The sequence below is a fragment of the Ovis aries genome, chromosome 12, assembly GCF_016772045.2.
Source record: "Ovis aries strain OAR_USU_Benz2616 breed Rambouillet chromosome 12, ARS-UI_Ramb_v3.0, whole genome shotgun sequence".
In the NCBI taxonomy this organism is placed as follows: domain Eukaryota; kingdom Metazoa; phylum Chordata; class Mammalia; order Artiodactyla; family Bovidae; genus Ovis; species Ovis aries.
The window spans coordinates 2,773,004-2,794,421 of record NC_056065.1 but is presented as its reverse complement, the minus strand read 5'-3'; the positions used below and the strand labels follow the sequence as shown (position 1 = coordinate 2,794,421).

At 45.3% G+C, this 21,418-nt stretch overlaps 1 protein-coding gene across 2 annotated transcripts in view; it reads left to right on the top strand.

The window, feature by feature from the left end:
- Window positions 1-2,723, top strand: part of DSTYK (dual serine/threonine and tyrosine protein kinase) — a 52,895-nt gene extending 50,172 nt beyond the window's left edge. For both annotated transcript variants that reach the window (XM_042256966.1, XM_027976207.2), the window contains exon 13: window positions 30-2,723. In XM_042256966.1, coding sequence (XP_042112900.1) covers window positions 30-217 — 188 coding nt within the window. In that variant the 3' untranslated portion in view covers window positions 218-2,723. The remainder of the gene's footprint in view (window positions 1-29) is intronic.
- Window positions 2,724-21,418: the final 18,695 nt, after the last annotated feature.

Sequence of the window (21,418 nt, the reverse complement as noted above, 5' to 3'; positions counted from 1 at the left end):
TGGTCTTATTTCGATGCTCCGTTCTCTAGGGGCCCGTCCAGAACGCCTTCCTGTGTTTGATGAGGAGTGCTGGCAGCTGATGGAAGCCTGTTGGGATGGTGACCCCTCTCAGAGACCTCTCTTGGGCATTGTCCAGCCTATGCTCCAGGACATCATGGACCGGCTATGCAAGTCACATTCTGAGAGGCCAAACAGAGGACTCGATGATTCTACTTGACAGCAGAGACCTTTCTCTTTCACTCTTTTTTTTCCTTCCCCTCACCTTTTGGCTATGGGAAGAATTTGACATTTATTCATTACAGAGAGTTCCCAAGGGGACTGATGCTTACTGGGAAACTTGAGACGCTCCCAGGCAGAGATGACTCCCAGATAGTGAAGAGTTGGCATATCCAGCAGTCCCCTGTACCCAAGCTATTTCTTTAGCCAAAAAAAAAATCAGCATAAATCTCTTCTGAATGAAATTTCAAGAAAAGTCATCCACAGTTCCCTTTTCCAGACGGTCTTTTAGCCCTAGCTGTAATCAGGACTCTGTGCTTCCATTGTGGAGCCCACATTCCCAACATTCTTTGAAGCCTTAGTAGTTCATACTCCTATTTACACATGGGAGGTTAGGTTTTTCTCTACCCAGAGCCACTTTTCAGTTTATCCCCTGTGGCCTAGTTTGCTCTCAGACATTAGTTTGCTAGCAGATGCCCCATATCTTTTGCCTGAGTAGGAAGAAGCAAGGGAGGGGCTAATGCTTAGTAAGGAGATGGGTGGTTACAGTTCATTTTTTAAAAAGTATTCCAAGAAAAGGTGCAAAATATTCCTGAAAGTCTCCATGCTAGCCATAGTCCAGATGTAGATATTTGGAAGTGTTATTTAAACACTCAGCAGGCTGAGTACAGGAATACATATGTATAACATGTGTTTATACTTTGCTTTTGTTTAATAACAATGTCCACTAATTTTGGGTTCTTTATTCCTTGGCACCATTATTTAAGTGATGGAATGCCATGAAATGTACTGTATTGTATATTACTTGGAAAGACACTAGATATTCAAAGAAGTCTGGCAGTACTTGGGCTGTAGAGGGCTCCACAAGACCAAAGTCTTGAAGATTTTACCTCCTAGCTTTGGTTGTCTGTGTTCCCACGTGATGAGGTGAGATTGTGGCTGGGGTAGGAGGAAGGGTGGAGAGAAGAATTATCCATACTATGTTCCCTCCTCCTTAGCACCTGAATTAGGGAAATTCACCTCAGCCTGAAACTGACCACCTGGCCACTTTCAATGCGCTTGAAGTCTGGTCCCTTCTGTTGCTTCAGAACTGGCTGAGGAACCTTCCTGCCGAGCAGTCAGGAGACACAGAGGGGCCTGGGGCTCCAGAGTAGCTGCTGTGGCCGAGGGAGCTGGCAGCCAGGTTGGTCTGGGCAGACTGAGGGATGCACGTTGGGGTGGATTTCCCTAGACATGCCCTAGTTCCCTGGATCCTCTGCAGAGAGGGGCTCATTGAGCAAAAGCCTTTCCCTTCTCTGGAAAGGAGGGCTATGCTGGTTCTTCCCAGACCAAAGAAGTCATTTGTGACTCCCATCAGTTTTAAAGGGACAGAACCAAGGCAGCAGCTTCTCCTAATTTTTAACACTAAAAAGAGTGAAAGGGAAGGCTATGTTACTGCCACAGATAGAAACGTGGGACTGTACAACTCTCAGCTCCTACCTGTCAGCTCTCCATTGCATTTTTTTTTTTTTTTTTTTGCATTTTTGCTTGAGCTGCCAAAGAGGCATCAAGAAAGTTTTTCCCTGATCGGAGAAGTGGTTTGGGGTAGCAGGGCTGCAAAGTGATAACTGCACTGAACGACACTTTATTTTTTGGCTTATTATTTAGCACTGAGAAGCCAAGGGGGTTGGTGATTGTAATAGCACTTTGGGGAATAGACTCCCCCTGGCCTTGCTTTGGAGAGAAGGCATTCGTGGTATTCCATCTGACTAGTCAGGAAGTTCATACTGCATCAGAGTGGGATAAATGGCCCTCCAAGAGTCCATTGCCAAGAGAGTAGTTGCTTTCTTTGAGTTTTCAAAGCTTGATTTTTGGATTTGCTGGATCAAATAACCCACTTTTTCTTTAAAAGAAAAAAAGAGGGTTTATCCTTCTAAATATGAGGGTGGGGTGGGTTAGGGCTAGTGGGTGCTTAAGTGGGTTAGGTGGGAGTAACCTTGAGAAACTTGTATGGCAAACTCCCTTGGGGATTTTAAATAGCACTACTGTTCTTAAAACGGTTTTATTTTTAACTTTATCTGCTTTGTTAACATCCAGTCCAACTGAGCTGATGGAAAACAGACTGTGTGTGAACACCTGACATTGGAAACCGGTCTGGATAGCTTGTTGTCTTTTGTCTTTACGTAATGTTTTTGTGTGTTTGTTTTAAAGGACTAATGTTTATTATTACAGTGTTAAATAAAAGTGTAATATACTAAATATGTAGAATAAAAGTGCAATAACAAGAGAAAATTAGTCGGGCACAAACTCCAGTTCTTACACTCTCTCCCCTCTTGTGCTCCCGGTCTCTATCCCTGATATTGTTACAGCAGGACAGTGTTAATTGTGTATATTTTTAAGCCATGCAACTATGGGTTAAGTCTTCACTTAGTGTAATTCTGAATGGCTGGACTTGGTTTCATAGAGTGTGCTTCTGGGATGCACACACACCAGATGTGCTGTATAATAAAGATCACATTAACATTTTAGGTTTACATCTATTTGGCTTTTGTTTTCCCTTCCCTCGCTATGTCTACCAGATGCTCCCTATTCCATTCCATTTCCACTGGGCTCCTAGAGGTCTTTCAGTTTGCCTTAAAGATTGACCGAACATGTTACTCTTCCCCATGGTTCACTCCCAGTCCCTGGGCACTTGACATGACCAGAGGGTGGGGCCCAGGAAGGCGAGGTAGGACAGCAGAGGGGAAGGGGGAAAAGCGCAGTGACAGCAGTTTATTTTCCGGAGCCTCTCCTGGGCTCACACCCTTTGCACCAGCCTCTCTTCAGAAGGGACTTGCAACATTCTAAATTCGTGCACAAGCCTGGCTGCTCTTCATTACACTCTGAGACATCTGGGGCGTGGAACACAAATATGGGCCTCTCTGCATTTGGAATATTTGAACTTTTTAGGCTCAAGCTGCTCTTCAGATTTGCTTCCTTGGCGGTGCCCAATGGACACCGTCATAGGCCCCTACCAGCAAGCAGCAATATCTGTAATCACCAGGGGCTGTCAGCATGGAGCATGCCTTCTCCCAGGGGCAGGTGTGTGTTGTGCTTTGTTTTGGATTACATTAGACTCCATAGCTGCTTCACTTTTTGCTGTAACTGCTTGTGATTTGTTGTTGTTCAGTCACTAAGTGATGTCCAACTCTTTGCAACCCCAAGAACTGCAGCACACCAGTCTCTGTCCCCACTGTCTCCTGGGGTTTGCTCAAATTCATGTCCCTTGAGTTGGTGATGCTATCTCACCCTCTGCTGCCCCCTTTTCCTTTTCCTTCAGTCTTTCCCAGCATCAGGTTCTTTTCCAGCGAGTTGGCTTTTCGCATCACCTGGCCAAAGTATTGCAGCTTCAGCTTCAGCATCACTCCTTCCGATAAATATTCAGGGTTGATTTCCTTTAGGATTGACTGGTTTGTTCTCCTTGCTGTCCATGGGACTCTGAAGAGTCTTCTCCAGCATCACAATTCAAAAACATCAATTCTTCGGCACTCAGCCTTCTTTAGATCCAACTCTTATATTCATACATGACTACTGGAAAAACCATAGCTTTGACTCTACAGACCTTTATTGGCAAGGTGATGTCTCTGCTTTTTAATACACTGCCTAGGTTTGTCACAGCTTTACTTCCCAGGAGCAAGCATCTTAATTTCATGGCTGCAGTCACCATCTGCAGTGATTTTGGAGCCCAAGAAAATAAAGTCTGTCACTGTTTCCATTGTTTCCCCATCTATTTGCCATGAAGTGATGGGACCAGATGTCATGATCTTAGTTTTTTGAATGTTGAGTTTTAAATCAGCTTTTTTACTCCCCTCTTTGACCCTTATCAGGAGGCTCTTTAGTTCTTCACTTTCTGCCATTAGAGTGTTATCATCTGCATATCTGAGGTTGTTGTTATTTCTCCCAGCAATCTTGATTCTAACTTGTGATTTATCCAGCCTGGCATTTTGAATGATGTACTCCACATATAAGTTAAATAAGCAGGGTCACAATAATACAGCCTTGTCATACTCCTTTCCCAGTTTTTAATTAGTCAGTTGCACCATGTCTGATTCTAACTGTTGCTTCTTGACCTGCATACAGATTTCTCAGGAGATGGTAGGGTGGTCTGGTATTCCCATCTCTCTAAATATTCCACAGTTTGTTGTGATCCACACAGTCAAAGGCTTTAGCATAGTCAGGGATGCTGAAGCAGATGTTTTTTGGGAATTCCCTTCTTTTTCCATGATCCAGCAAATGTTGGCAATTTGATCTCTGGTTCTTCTACCTCTTCGAAACCCAGCTTGTACATCTGGAATTTCTTGATTTACGTACTGCTGAAGCCTAGCTTGAAGGATTTTGAGCATAACTTTACTAGCATGTGAAATGAACACAATTGTACAATACTTTGAACATTCTTTGGCATTGCTCTTCTTTGGGATTGGAATGAAAACTGACCTTTTCCAATCCTGTGGCCACTGCTGAGTTTTCCAAATTGCTGACAATTGAGTGTAACACTGTAACAGCATTGTCTTTGAGGATTTTAAATAGCTCACCTGGCATTCTGACACCTTCAGTAGCTTTGTAGTGATGCTTCCTAAGGCCCACTTGACCTCATGCTCCAGGACACCCAACTCTAGGTGAATGACCTAGACCTTTTTTGTACAGTTCTGTGTATTCTTGCCACCTTTTCTTAATCTCTTCTGCTTCTATTAGGTCCTTACTGTTTCTTTCCTTTATCATGCTCATCCTTGCATGAAATGTTCCTTTACTATCTCCCAGTTTGCTTGGAGAGATCTCTAGTCTTTCCCATTCCATTGTTTTCCTCTGTTTCTTTGCATTGCTCATTTAGGAAAACCTTCTTATCTCTCCTTGCTCTTCTCTGGAGCTCTGCATTCAGTAGGGTATATCTTTCCCTTTCTCCGACAACCACTTTGCCTTTTTGCATTTCTTTTTCTAGGGGATGGTTCTGGACCATAACATTGCCTCCTGTGCAATGTTATGAACCTCTGTCCATAGTTCTTCAGGCACTCTGTCTACCAGATCTAATCCCTTGAATCTATTCATCATCTCCACTGTATAATCATAAGGAATTTGATTTAGGTCATACCTCAATGGCCTAATGGTTTTCCTTACTTTCTTCAATTTAAGCTTGAATTTTTCAATAAGGAGCTCACGATCTGAGCCACAGTCAGCTCCAGGTCTTGTTTTTGCTGATTTATAGAGTTTCTCCAGCTGCAAAAAACGTAATCAAAGTGATTTCAAATTGACCATCTGGTGATGTCCATGTGTAAAGTCATCTCTTAAGTTGTTGGAAAAGGGTATTTGCTATGACCAGCACGTTTTCTTAACAAAACTCTGTTAGCCTTTGCTCTGCTTCATTTTTCTGTACTCCAGCATCAAACTTGCCTGTTATTCTGGGTATCTCTTGACTTCCTACTTTTGCATTCCAATCCCATATAATGAAAAGGACATCTTTTTGGTGTTCTACAAGTTCATATAGGTCTTCATAGAACTGGTCAGCTTCAGCTCTTCTGGCGTGACTGGTTGGGGCATAGACTTGGATCACTGTGGTGGTGAATGGTTTGCCTTAGAAATGAGGTCATCCTGTTATTTTGAAGGTGCACCCAAGCACTGTATTTTGCACTCTTGTTAACTGTGAAGGCTGCTTCATTTCTTCTGAGGGGTTCTTGCCCACAGTAGTAGATACGATGGTCATCTGAATTAAGTCTGACCATCCTGTCCGTTTTAGTTCCCTGATTCCTAAGATGTCAGTGTTCAATCTTGCCTTCTCCTGTTTAACCACATCCAGTTCATGGACCCAAAGGTACAGGTTCCTATGCAATATTGTTCTTGACAGCATCCGATTTTCCTTTCGCCACCAGACACATCCCCAGCTGAGTGTTGTTTCTGCTTTGCCCAAACGCGCCATTCTTTCTGGAGCTACTAGTGTTTGCCCTCTGCTCTTCCCGAGTAGGGGCTTCCCCGGTGGCTCAGTTGGTAAAGAATCTGCAATAATGCAGGAGACTGGGCTTGATCCCTGGGTCAAGAAGAGCCTCTGGAGAAGGAAACGGCAACCCACTCTAGTATCCTTGCCTAGGAAATCCATGGACAGCAGAGCCTAGCTGACTACAGTGCACGGGATCCCAAGAGTTGGACAATGACTTAGCAACTAAACCACCAGCACCTACTTCGCCAGTTACATACTGGACACATTCCAACCAATGCGGGGGTGGGGGAAGCTCATCTAGTGTCACATCTTTTTGTCTCTCTATGGGGTTCTCGTGGCAAGAATACTGGAGTGGGTTGCCATTTCCTTCTCCAGTGGATCACATTTTGTCAGAACTCTTCACTATGACCCATCCATGTGGGGTAGCCTTGCATAGCATGAATTATGTAAGCCTCTTTGCCATGACAAGGCTGTGACCCATGAAGGGGTGTGTAAGTGTAAGTATTTATTTCATCACTATTTGTAATACTAAAAAGTTGGAGGCAGTGTTAACGTATGACAACGGGATGATTAAATTCTGGTTCTTACACCATGGATTGCTATGCAGCCACTAAAAGGAATGGTGTAAATTTCTCTGTACTGACGAGGGAAGATGTTTATACTGTATCATCCTATAAAAAATATACATATATAAGAATATATTTAGTGTGACCTCTTTTTTTTGGTAAAACCTCTTCCATTCTCCCATAACTCCAAATTATCTAGAGATCTAGTCCATCTCTCTATATGTACACAGAGAAAAGTTTGTAAGGATATATATCAAATGATAACAGTGGCTTTCCTAGGGAGAGAATGTCCAACTTCTAGCGGATTGAATTTCTGTTGTTGTTCATCTACTATGAACATCTATTTTTATTGTAATTTTAGAAAATGAATGAAATGGCCAATTTAGGAGAAAGGAAATATGTATTGGAAAGACATCAGAGGCTCACAAAATCAATAGGAAACTGTAAATTCAGACTCATCAAATCAGCCAGTCGGAACCGGAGCAAATTTTCATGGTGGCTGTGAAGAACGGTCTCCATCCTGACACGTGTGCTGCCAGGGAGGGTGTTCTCAGCTGGCCCAGCACAGCCCCAGGCCCATGTCCTCTCTGTACTGGCTCTGGGTTGGAAGGCTCTCTCCTCCAGATCCCACGGTGGGAGCCCGGCGCCTCAATCTGCCTGCTCACCAAAACCACATTCAGTGGAGAAGACATGATTCCTGAAAGGCAATTAAAGAACTGCTAGAAAAGGAACACAGACTCAGGACAGGCTCCAGGTGACAAGTGCCTGCCGTAGGTCACCTCTTGGGCTGCTTAATGTTTACATCCACCCTTCTGGCACTCCTGGGCGGCAAGGTCACAGAAGGAGGTTTATAGATTGGAGCCTGTGCATGGAGGGGAAACAGCCAGGTTTCTGGGAAGTTCATTTTTCAACCTCTGGGCTTGCTTTCATGATAAGAAGACCTTGGTTTTTATTTCCTTTCTTCCCATTTCCTTGTTTTCTTACCAAGGCTTCTCAATGAGATTAACCATAAAAACACTCAAGCATCCAGCAATGTGCTATACCAGAGGCCTTTAAAAAAATCGAAGTGTAGTTGATTTACAATGTTGCATTAGTTTCTGCTGTTCAGAAGTATTTCAGTTACACATACGCATATTCTTTTTTATATTCTTTTCCATTATAGTTTATTAAAAGAGACTGGATATAGGTGACTTCACTGGTGGTCCAGTGGTGAAGACTCCATGTTCCCTATTCACGCGGCCCGGGTTTGATTGCTGATCAGGGAGCTCAGATCCCGCATCCTGAAACTAAATACCCTGCACACCACAGCAAAGACAAAATCCTGTCCCACCAGTAAGACCAGCACAGCCAAATAAATGAATAAGTAAAAAATAGTTTTCAGTTCAGTCGCTCAGTTGCGTCCAGCTCTTTGCGACCCCATGAGCCACAGCACGCCAGGCTTCCCTGTCCACCACCAACTCCTGGAGTCCACCCAAACCCACGTCCACTGAGTCGATGATGCCTTAACCTTAAGCTTCTGTAGCTTTTTATTCTCACTTACAAACCTCTGATTTTATCAGAGCTAATCTGTTGGCACTGTAGTACCTCCGTTTTTACTGCCGTGTACCATTCTGACGTGCACGTGTACTGCAGCTGAGCTACTTACTTTTTCTCAGAGAGCCAGCTTTTGGTTTGGTTGTTTCCCCATTGTACCTCTGTTTTCTGTTTCATTAATTTCTGCTCGTCTTAATTGTCTTTTTTGTTCTCCTTTTTAGGGTTTTTCTATTATCCATCCCCCATCTCCTTAAGTTGGATGCTTAGCTTATGAATTTTCAACCTTTCTTCTTTTCTAATGTAAGCATTTAAGTTCAGAATCTCCCTTTAAATACAAACTATTGCTGTATCCCATAAATTTTAATCTGTAACATTTTTGTCATCATTCAGTTTTAACTATCTTCTAATTGCCATTGTGATTTCTTCTTTGCCCCAAGTTTTACAGAGGCATGTTTTTAAAATCCTGACTATGAGGATAAATTCCTTCTTTGTTAATGATTTATAGCAATTACATTGTGGGCAGAGAGCATGGTCCATATGATGCCAGTTTTTAAAAAGTTGTGGGAACTTACTTTATGACTAGCTCATGGTGAATTTTTAATAAGTATTTGTCGTGAGCACGAAAGTGGTTGGTATTTTTGTTGCTGTTTATTGACCCACTGAGGGAGGCCGTTCCCCTCTGAGCCTGTGAGCAGCCCGCGGGCACTGCAGCTCTGTCTCCATGTCGGGCACACAGCAGGGGTTGCACTGAGTGCTTCCTTGCCCCTCCACACCCACTCTTACCTCCACCCCGCTCTGTGGGCCACGCCTTTTTCTCTGGGGTTTCCCATTGGGTTCAGCTGTACCAGTGGGAGTTTGGAGGGTGGCAGGAGACAGATTGGGGGATTTTTCACCATAGCTCACTTCGAACTGGGCTGGGTTGGCAAAGGCTGTCCACTTCCCGAAAGTCACAGCTCCTGTCTGAGGGCTCTCGTCTGGAGCTACAGCTCTGGCAGTGTAGCTTCCACTAGCCACGCTTCCCGTTTCCCCATCCCGCTAGGAGCTTCCCACTGCTGTTAATCTTAGGATGCTTTGCTAATTTCCCCAAATCCTGCTTACATCTTTTAAATAGCCTCTTCATTAAACTTCAGTTCCCCCTTTTGAGTATGCCATCTCTTTCCTGATGGCATCATGACTGATTAGTAGCATAATGAATATTTGTTGAATAAATTATGTGAAAACATGCACAAATTTGCACAATGCAAGAGAGAAAGAACTTGGTTTGGGGGAACTGAGAGTTCAATGAGGCTGAAGCATAGAGTGCAAGGGGGCCACTGGAAGGAAATAAGACTAGAAAGATTGACAGAGACCAGATCACAAAGGACCCTCTAGGCCATGAGTTATGTTCCTATAGGTCTAGTTCCCTGAGACCTCTGGGGTCAATGTTTATGTATAGGAAGCTACTGAGGAGATCTCTAGACCCCTTAGGATCAATACCTTAAAGACGCAAAGGAAGCAAGAGCAAGCAGAGGAGAATGTAAGTTCAGTGAAGCTGCAAAGGCAGCCCCAGCCTATCCATGGGAGCTGTGGGCCTTAGAATACTTCAGAAGTGTCTACCTGGAGAGTGCAGGGCAGAAGCCCACAGCCTCTGCCACTTTAAATGTCACAGCACTCGGGAGGCTGGAGCCATGAGCTGGCAGACCTTGGGGCCTGTGTTCTCAGCACAGAATTACACCTTTTTCTCCTTCAGCTTCTGGTGCCAGAACCAGATCTGGTCATGCTTCATCATTTAGCATCATGAAGACCTAGAAAGGGTAATGAGAAACTGGGAAAAAGATCTCTGCTGTTTCCTCTTTTCTTTCCTAAGAGAGGTGATCCCTGGGCAGTAGCCCAGGAGGCTTTCAGAGACAGACTTGGGAGTTGGAAAGACTTTCTAAAGCACCCCATTTAAGCCCCTCTCTTACAGCAGAGGACGCTGCAATCCCAAGAGGAAAGGGTGCCACATAGCTAGTTAGAGACCAGTACAAGACTAACACCCATGTCCCTGACCCCCAGGCCAGTTTTCCTTTCTTAATTATTCCCAATGGCCCTCTGAGCTGAAAGGAGGCTGGGAGATGGGCTCCTTCATCTCTTCCAGCCATGCGGTCTGGCATAACCCCACGTATGGGACCCCCATCCAATGCCTGGTACTAAGCAGGTGTCTGTGGTATGTGATATCATCAACCCCATGGGCCTGGGATGCTGGGATGTGAGAACAACTTAAGAAAAAGAGCTTGCTGAACCAGACGCTGAGATGAAGGGTACAGGCCAGGGCAGGTAAGGATGGAGGCAGCCTGAGGATGTCATCCAGCGCTCACGAACTGTGGGTTGGGGAGTGGGGCACCAGCTGGGCCAGCGTTTCCCCGAGAGGTAACTTCTCCCCTCCCCAGACAGGGGAGGAGGATCTTTGGCTGGACAACACTGCAAGCTAGATCCAGAAGAGCCAACTACAGCAGGAAGAGAAGGGCCCGGCACAGCAGAGAAGGGCAGCTGGAGAAGGTATCCATTTGTCTTCGGTGGGCCCGGTGAGCTAAGCAAGGTTGGAGACCATCTCAGAAGGTAAAGCTGACCCAAGGAACTGGAAGATTTTTGCCATTCGTTGCTTTCAATTGTTAGCTGTTGGCTCCAGGTCTTGGACTTCTTGAGCTTATTATATTCAGGAGAGCTCTGTGTGCCGTCTTGGTGTGTGTCATCCTAACAGATGTTTCTGAGTAATGGAAAAGGATCTGTCAGTCATAGACCCGTTCCATGGGCCAAGCTGCTGGATGAGAGGGACAAAGATTTTCTTGGCAGTTTCCGGACAGAGGAAAAGTGTGGGCAGAGGCTAGGTGGATGCTGTCCCTGGTGCTGGAACCCTGGGGGGAAAGAGACTGGGATAGTGGTGCACCTACTCGTCAAGCCCGTGACTGCCTTCCCTCCCTCGTGAACCTGTACTGTGTGCAGACTTGCAGGGCCTGACCGTGAAACCTACCAGTATGTCCTTTGAAAACAGGAGCCTGATCCTCATGCGCAAGCACAAGGTGGGAGGAGGGGGGTGACTGGTGTGGCGCTGTAATTAAGCGGAAAGTCTGAGTGGTCACTACCTCCTTCCCTTCCCTAGACTGTGAAGCTGGTAGGCAGAAAGGGCAGACCGCCAACACCATGGGAAAATAAGAGCATGGGTGACCGAGCTCTGACACTGCAGGGCAGGGGTAGGCAGATGGGCAGGGAGCTCAAGCCACTCACTCTCAGCAGGCTCAGTGGATGGTAAGGCGCAGGCTTTCTGAGAGATGTTCAGCCCCGTGTCTCACCCTCCCTGGGCACACACAACAAGGAACTCGAGCAAGAGGACTACACTCTCCACAGGCCCAGGCCAAGTGGCCCACATGCCCCAGCATGTCCTCAAGTATCTTACTGTCCAGAAAACGTGCACTTCCTGGTGAGGAGCCCCCAGCTGTCCGCCCACATCCTAGAATTGGGAGGACATACCCATCTCCTTGGAGAAGGCAATGGCACCCCACTCCAGTACTCTTGCCTGGAAAATCCCATGGATAGAGAAGCCTGGTGGGCTGCAGTCCATGAGGTTGCTAAGAGTCGGACACGACTGAGCGACTTCACTTTCACTTTTCACTTTCATGCATTGGAGAAGGAAATGGCAACCCACTCCAGTGTTCTTGCCTGGAGAATCCCAGGGACGGGGGAGCCTGGTAGGAGGCCGTCTATGGGGTTGCACAGAGTCGGACACGACTGAAGCGACTTAGCAGCAGCAGCACCCATCTCCCTGGGGCTTCCCAGGTGGCACTAGAGGTAAAGAACCTGCCTGCCAATGCAGAAGACATAAGAGACACGGGTTTGATCCTTGCATTGGGAAGGTCCCCTGGAGGTGGGCATGGCAACCCACTCCATATTCTTGCCTGGAAAATCCCATGGACAGAGGAGCCTGGCAGGCTACAGTCCATAGTGCCGCATGGAGTCGGACATGACTGAAGCGACTTAGTATGCATGCACGCACCCGTCTCAGGGTGAAGTGCTGAAAGAGGCCCAGTATCGCCACAGTGCTGGGGGCACAGTGGAGTCAGCTGCAGCCCCTATTAGTCTCTAGTTTACAGGAAGAGCATGGCCTTGGGGCTGGACATGCCAAATTCAGACTCTGCTCCTTAGCCAGTCCATGTATCTGGTCATTTCTCTTCTTAGAGCCTTAGCAGCTCATGTGAAAACAGTGATGTCAGTTATTTTCATCATGTTGGCAGAGTTATTGTAAAGTTGTGAGGACTGTTGATACAATATATGAAGAGTTGCTTAGTGTGTGTGTGTAAAATATATTTATATAAATATATAGAGAAAAAGCCATGAAGAGATACCCCATGTCCAAGGTAAGAGAAACCCAAGTAAGATAGTAGGTGTTGCAAGAGGGCATCAGAGGGCAGACAGACTGAAACCATACTCACAGAAAACTGGTCAATCTAATCACACTAGGACCACTGCCTTGTCTAACTCAATGAAACTAAGCCATGCCCGTGGGGCCACCCAAGACGGACGGGTCATGGTGGAGAGGTCTGACACAATGTGGTCCACTGGAGAAGGGAATGGCAAACCACTTCAGTATTCTTGCCTTGGGAACCCCATGAACAGTATGAAAAGGCAAAATGATAGGATACTGAAAGAGGAGCTCTCCAGGTCAGTAGGTGCCCAATATGCTACTGGAGATCAGGGGAGAAATAACTCCAGAAGGAATGAAGGGATGGAGCCAAAGCAAAAACAATACCCAGCTGTGGATGTGACTGGTGATAGAAGCAAGGTCCGATGCTGTAAAGAGCAATATTGCATAGGAACCTGGAATGTCAGGTCCATGAATCAAGGCAAATTGGAAGAGGTCAAACAAGAGATGGCAAGAGTGAACATCGACATTCTAGGAATCAGCGAACTAAAATGGACTGGAATGGGTGAATTTAACTCAGATGACCATTATATCTACTACTGCGGGCAGGAACCCCTCAGAAGAAATGCAGTAGCCATCATGGTCAACAAAAGAGTCTGAAATGCAATACTTGGATGCAATCTCAAAATGACAGAATGATCTCTGTTCGTCTCCAAGGCAAACCATTCAATATCACAGTTATCCAAGTCTATGCCCCAACCAGTAATGCTGAAGAAGCTGAAGCTGAACGGTTCTATGAAGACATACAAGACCTTTTAGAACAAACACCCAAAAAAGATGTCCGTTTCAGTATAGGAGACTGGAATGCAAAAGTAGGAAGTCAAGAAACACCTGGAGTAACAGGCAAATTTGGGCTAGGAATATGGAATGAAGCAGGGCAAAGACTAATAGTTTTGCCAAGATAATGCACCGGTCATAGCAAACACCCTCTTCCAACAACACAAGAGAAAGATTCTACACATGGACATCACCAGATAGTCAACACTGAAATCAGATTGATTATATTCTCTGCAGCAAAAGATGGAAAAGTTCTATACAGTCAGCAAAAACAAGACCAGGAGCTGACTGTGGCTCAGATCATGAACTCTTTATTGCCAAATTCAGACTTAAATTGAAGAAAGTAGGGAAAACCACTAGACCATTCAGGTATGACCTAAATCAAATCCCTTATGATTATACAGTGGAAGTGACAAATAGATTTAAGGGCCTAGATCTGATAGATAGAGTGCCTGATGAACTATGGATGGAGGTTCGTGACATTGTACAGGAGACAGGGATCAAGACCATCCCCATGGAAAAGAAATGCAAAAAAGCAAAATGGCTGTCTGGGGAGGCCTTACAAATAGCTGTGAAAAGAAGAGAAGCGAAAAGCAAAGGAGAAAAGGAAAGATATAAGCATCTGAATGCAGAGTTCCAAAGAATAGCAAGAAGAGATAAGAAAGCCTTCCTCAGCAATCAATGCAAAGAAATAGAGGAAAACAATAGAATGGGAAAGACTAGAGATCTCTTCAAGAAAATTAGAGATACCAAGGGAATATTTCATGCAAAGATGGGCACAATAAAGGACAGAAATGGTATGGACCTAACAGAAGCAGAAGATATTAAGAAGAAGTGGCAAGAATACACAGAAGAACTGTACAAAAAACAACTTCATGACCCAGATAATCATGATGGTGTGATCACTCAGCTAGAGCCAGACATCCTGGAATGTGAAATCAAATGGGTCTTAGGAAGCATCACTACGAACAAAGCTAGTAGAGGTGATGGAATTCCAGTTGAGCTATTTCAAATCCTGGAAGATGATGCTGTGAAAGTGCTGCACTCAATAGGCCAGCAAATTTGGAAAACTCAGCAGTGGCCACAGGACTGGAAAAGGTCAGTTTTCATTCAAATCCCAAAGAAAGGCAATGCCAAAGAATGCTCAAACCACCGCACAATTGCACTCATCTCACATGCTAGTAAAGTAATGCTCAAAATTCTCCAAGCCAGGCTTCAGCAATACATGAACTGTGAACTTCTTGATGTTCAAGCTGGTTTTAGAAAAGGCAGAGGAACCAGAGATCAAATTGCCAACATCTGCTGGATCATGGAAAAAGCAAGAGAGTTCCAGAAAAACATCTATTTCTGCTTTATTGACTATGCCAAAGCCTTTGACTGTGTGGATCACAATAAACTGTGGAAAATTCTGAAAGAGAAGGGAATATCAGACCACCTGACCTACCTCTTGAGAAACCTGTATGCAGGTCAGGAAGCAACAGTTAGAACTGGACATGGAACAACAGACTGGTTCCAAATAGGAAAAGGAGTAAGTCAAGGCTGTATATTGTCACCCTGCTTATTTAACTTCTATGCAGAGTACATCATGAGAAACGCTGGGCTGGAAGAAGCACAAGCTGGAATCAAGATTGCCGGGAGAAATATCAATAACCTCAGATATGCAGATGACACCACCTTTATGGCAGAAAGTGAAGAGGAACTAAAAAGCCTCCTGATGAAAGCGAAAGAGGAGAGTGAAAAAGTGGGCTTAAAGCTCAACATTCAGAAAACAAAGATCATGGCATCTGGTCCCATCACTTCATGGGAAATAGATGGGGAAAGAGTGGAAACAGTGTCAGACTTTATTTTTGGGGGCTCCAAAATCACTGCAGATGGTGACTGCAGCCATGAAATTAAAAGACACTTACTCCTTGGAAGAAAAGTTATGACCAACCTAGACAGCACATTAAAAAGCAGAGACCTTACTTTGCCAACAAAGGTCCATCTAGTCAAGGCTATAGTTTTTCCAGTGGTCATGTATGGATGTGAGAGTTGGACTGTGAAGAAAGCTGTGCACCAAAGAATTGATGCTTTTGAACTGTGGTGTTGGAGAAGACTCTTGAGAGTCCCTTGGACTGCAAGGAGATCCAACCAGTCCATTCTGAAGGAGATCAGCCCTGGGATTTCTTTGGAAGGACTGATGCTAAAGCTGAAACTCCAATACTTTGGCCACCTCATGCGAAGAGTTGACTCATTGGAAAAGACTCTGATGCTGGGAGGGATTGGGGGCAGGAGGAGAAGGGGGCGACAGAGGATGAGATGGCTGGATGGCATCACTGACTTGATGGACCTGAGTCTGAGTGAACTCTGGGAGTTGGTGATGGACAGGGAGGCCTGGCGTGCTGCGATTCATGGGGTCACAAAGAGTCGGACACGACTGAGCGACTGAAGTGAACTGAACTGAACTGATAGAGAAAAAGCCAGAGAGAGATCAAGCAAACCTATAGCTGGCCCTGCTCGTCTTCTTTTACCCGCCTCATCTTTTCTTTCTTCACTCTTTTCTCTTCTCTCCTTCTACTTCAAGTGATCCTTCAAGAAGCCAAAGTAGGAAAAGAAAAATCACCAGGAGAAAGAAAGGTGATCTAGACTGACAACCTCCTGCATTTTGATGACTACAGTCAAGCAGTGGTTGGCTCCAAGGAGCAGAAGCCACTGGGATGAAAATGGGCCTGTTACAGAAAAAACTATTCAGTGACACTTGTTAAAGATATTACTCAGGACCACTGTGATAGGCCCAGGAACACCCGCAGTGGAATCTTTACAGCAGGGGAGAGAGGTCAGGTTCAGCTCCAGATACAGCATGGCCAAGTAGGAGCACAGTCATGGAACAAAGTGGGCGGAAAATTACCGACAGGAAACGAGGAGGTAAGAGGAATCCTGGCTAAACTGACCTAAGAGGGTTCTTTCTGAAGACAAGGCCAACGTAATCAGACATCACCTGGGGGGTGAGGAATCTGATCAGATATCAAGGGTGATCAGATATCAAGAATGGGGATTCTGGTTCAACTAACTCAGCAGGGTTCTTGTTAAAACTAGATTTTATAAGGAAGTACACAGATGAGCCTAGGAAAAGGTTCAGGAGCCTGACTATTGCTTGGTCAAGCAAAGAATCTTTGTCAGGCCCCATTCAGGTAGATTTGAGGACTATATCTGTTGAGGGGTGGCAGGTTTCCTGGGGAGGTCTCTGTCCCTCACCCTGAGGCTGGGGACGTCGGTGAGTTCTTTGGGCTAAAGAGAAGCCCCCATGAGGAAGAAAAGGAGCCTCCTCCTCAGCTCTGCTTTCCTCCCATCAGAAGTTTGCTTCACAGAGACCATGAGTGTTTAAAAACAGGGAGCAGGGCTGGAGGAAACCAGTGAGGGCAGCTGAAGAGATGGGAGGAGGGAGCTGAAGGCAGTGTGTGCCGGAGGGGTGTTAACAGGCACCCCCTGTTAACAGGCCACTCCCTCAGTCCTGTGTGCAGCCCTGGAGCAAATCTTCCTACTTCAACAGAGCTGAAGAGGAGCCAGAGCTGCAGGGACTGTTGGGAAAGGCCTGCAGGCTACAGCAGCTGCTGCAGCTCAAAGACAATGGCTGGAGACTGCGCTGGACATGGGTTGGAACACTGACAGCTAGAAGCTTTGTTCCAAAGCGTACCTGCAATCTCCACAATCTACAAACAGTTCATGTAGCTCAAAAAAAAAGCAACCCAATCAAAAAGTGGGCAGAAGATCTAAATAGACATTTCTTCAAAGAAGACATACAGATGGCCAGGAGGCACATGAAAAGATGCTCAACATCGCTAATTATTAGAGAAATGCAAATCAAAACTACAATAAGGTACTACCTCACACCAGTCAGAATGGCCACCATCAAAAAATCCACAAACAATAAGTGCTAGAGAGGTTATGGAAAAAAGAGCACCCTCTTACATTGTTGAAGGGAATGTAAATTGGTACAGCCACTTTGGAAAACAGTATGGAGATTCCTTAAAAAACTAAAAATAGAACTCTATATAACCCAGCAATCCTACTCTTGGACATATACCCAGAGAAAACCGTCACTCCAAAAAATACATGTAGCCCAGTGTTCATTGCGGCAGTATATACAATAGGCAGGACATGGAAGCAACCTAGATGTCCACTGACGGATGAACGGATAAGGAAGATGCGGTTCATACACAGTGGGCTACTGCTTAGCACTGTGCCATCTGCAGAGGCATGGGTGGGCTAGAAACTGTCAGGCATGGTAGAGATGAGCCAGAAAGAGAAAGACAAACATTGCATGTTGACACATGTGGAATCTAGAAAAACGGTACTGATGAACCTATTTGCAAAGCAGAAACAGAGACACAGATGTAGAGGACAAATGTAAAGACGCCAAGAGGGAAGCGGGGCTGGGATGCACTGGGAGACTGGGACTGATATAGATACACTACCATATACAACAGGTAGCTGCCGGAGTCCAGCTCCAGCAGGCAGGGAGTCAACCTGAAGGGGTGAGCGGTGTCGGCGAGAAACTGAGGCAGCCTCTCAGTTTTTCTGGACTGCCTGCTTATTTCAAGCTTATGATTCTCTTTTATACTTTTACAAAAGCATTAGGTCAGAGGTTTGATATTTTTAGTTCCCACTGACCCAGATTTACTTTTTTCCAAAAATCATTATTGCCCCTCAAAAGGAGTTCCTTCCTCAGCGATTCTCTTATCTACTTTTTCTCATGTGTCCTTGTGAATACACTAACTCATGCTGATGTCTGGGCTGCATACCACATTCCTCAGTTTATTTCTTATTTTTCTGAGTCCTGTTTGCCCCTAGTATCCTAAGCTCACTATTTCTTAGAAAGGGCTTCTAGCTAATAATATCTCTAAAGTCCCTAATTTCTATAAGCTGTAGTAGAATATTGTAACATTACAGCAATCCTTAAATCTTTAGCTTCTAACTATTTTAATTATTCCTAAGTCCTAAATTTAGCAAACTCCTTTGCCATAAACACTCTTCTCACAAATGGGCTTCAGATAGCAATCCCTCCCACGGCCTCCTGCGGCATGTGTGCTCACCCTGGAACACGTTTTTGTAAAAGTCCTTGAACAAAGGTCAGTGATTAACTTTATGAATTATTTTTTGAGCACAGCTGCAGAAGGCTTTATGCCTTCTCATCCTTCTCTCAAAAACAATAAGCACCTGAATATTCTCTTCAGTCAACTCAGCCGAGGAAAGGAGAAAACAAGTCAGAATCACAAAGCCTAACTCCTTCATTCCGGGTCCGTGCCTACGGAACAAAGGGCGGGGGTTTAGGGCCGTGCCTCTATCTTGTCAGTAATGCCTAACGCGGCTCCCGACAGCTAACCAGTGAGAACTTACTGTACAGCACAGGGCTTCCCTGGTGGCCCAGTGGTAAAGAACCCTCCTGCCAGTGCAGCAGGCGTGGGATCGATCCCTGGCAGGGGCAGGGTCCCCGAGGAAGGAGATGGCACCCCACTCCAGTGTCCTTTCCTGGGAAGTCCCATGGACAGAGGAGCCTGGCGGGCTGCAGTCCAGGGGGCCACAGGAGTTGGACACGACGCAGTGACCAAACAACTGCATCGCACAGGGAAAAGAGAAAAGGCGCCAAAAAAAGTCTGTCTGGCGCAGCTCTCAGTATTTGCGCCCACACTGGGCTCATTTATGATTTGGACTCTTTTTCATTTATTTTATTTATGTCCTGTGGCTTTTGTTTTCTTCGTATCACCATATTAACAGATTTCCAGGTTTCTGTAGCATCTTCACAGTTGAAGTCTTACTGTGACCTCTGCTCCCTCCCCTTTCCTTCCTCCCCTCCCTCTTTCTCTCCCTCTCCCCATCCCACCCCACCTCTCTTCTTTCCTTCCTTCCTTTCTCCTTCTTTTCTCCTATATCAGTGAGTTGCTGCTACTGTCAGGCCCTGTTCTTTATGCTGGGGGATACAGTGGTGAATAAGACAGTCTCTCTTGGAACTGATTTTCCAATGGCACTTGATGTAAAATAACATATGAGAACATAAGAGCATAAGTTCATGCCAGAAAGAGGTCAGTGCAGGAAAAACAAGACGGAAGGCAATCAACGAGAGGCGGCATTTTAAATCAGGTGGTCAGGAAGTAACTCTATGAAGAATGACTCAGGGACATTTGAGAAGAAAAATGAATAATGCAGATTGGCAGGCTGCGTACAATGTTGGAGGGCTAGAGGGAAGGCGAGGGGGATTGGATGTCCTGGGCAGTAGGAGCAGAAAAGCTCCGAATGGTGACAAACTTGGAGTGTCTATGAAATAAGACAGCCGAGGTGGGAGAGGCCCAGAAAGCGAGCGAGAGAGGTCGGGGTTATTTAGGAGAGGCAGTTAGGACTAATTCATGATCTGCTGTGACGGCCAGGGTTAGGACTGTAGACCGTTAGTGCAGTGAGGAGACACCGAGGCCGTGTCTGCTGGGCAGACAGCGGGTCACAGAGAAGCCACGGGAGAAGCAGAGGGGTGTACTGGAGGATGGCAGCGACATAACAGAGGTGGAGCAGGATGAATGCGCTCTGGCTGGAGTGCCGAGACTGGGCTAACACAGCTTGCTTGTATTCGGATACGGATCTGCTGAGGAGGGGAGCACTGAGAAGGAGTCCCAGCTTTTGGCTTCGGTAACGGGTCCGTGATGATGCCATTCACAGCATTCCCTGATGACCTCTGCTAAACATGTAAGGAAGATATTGTACCAGTTCTCTGCCATCTTTCCCAAGAGACAGAAGCAGACGGAGTGCTTCTCGACTCATTCTACCAGGGCATTTCCCTGACACCAAAACCAGACAAGGGTGGCACAAGAGGATAAGAGCACAGATCAGTATTTCTCATGAACAAAGACGCAAAAAATTGTCAATGAAATATTAGCACCAACAATGTCTATGAAGAGTTATAGAATTATACCATGATTTAGTGGGATTTATCCCAGACATTCCTCCAGTATTCTTGCCTTGGAGAGTTTCATGGACAGTGGAGACTGGTGGGCTACGGTCCGTGGGATTGGAGAGTCGGGCACGACTGAGCACACAGCACATCCCAGATATTCAAGGCTGGTTCAACATTCAAAAATCAGTTACTGTACAGTCATCCCTTGGAATCCATCAGGTACTGGTCCCAGGACCTCCACTGGCACAAGAACCCTTGGTTTCTCAAGTCCCACAGTCAACCCTCTGTATCCACAGGCTCGCATCTGTGGAATCCATCAACCACACATGGTTGTATTAAGTTTTTGATCTGCCTCAAATGCAGAACCCACAGATATGAAGGGCCAACTACATATTTATTGAAAAAAAAAATCTGCGTACAAGTGGACCCAGGCAATTTGAACCCAGGTTGTTCAGGGGTCAACTGCAGTCTATCACATCAACAGGCTAATGAAGAAAAATCACATGATCATATCAACAGATATAGGAAAAACATTTGACAAAACCCAACATCCATTTCTGATGAAAACTCTGAGACTGAAAATAGAGAGGAACTTGCTCAACTTGATACAGAATATCGACAAAAATCCTACATTCAACGTCATTCTTAGTGGCGATAAAATAGAAGCTTTCTCATTAAGATCAGGAACAAGGCAAGGAAGTGCCATCTCGCCATTCCTTTTCAATGTCATACTGGAAGTCCTAGCTAATGCAGTAAGAGAAGAATGGGAAGGAAGAAGTAAACCTGTTTCCAAAGACCTCCTGGAACTGGTAAGTGATTGTAGCAAGGCTGCAGGCTACAAGGTTAATACACAAAAATCAAATGCTTTCCTAAACATTGGCAATGAACAAGTGGAAAATGAAATATATATATCTAACAAAATATGTATAAATTCTATATGAGGAAAACTATAAAACTCTGATGAAAGAAATCAAAGCAGAACTAAATAAATGGAAAGATACTCCATATTGTTGGGTGCAGTGCTGTGC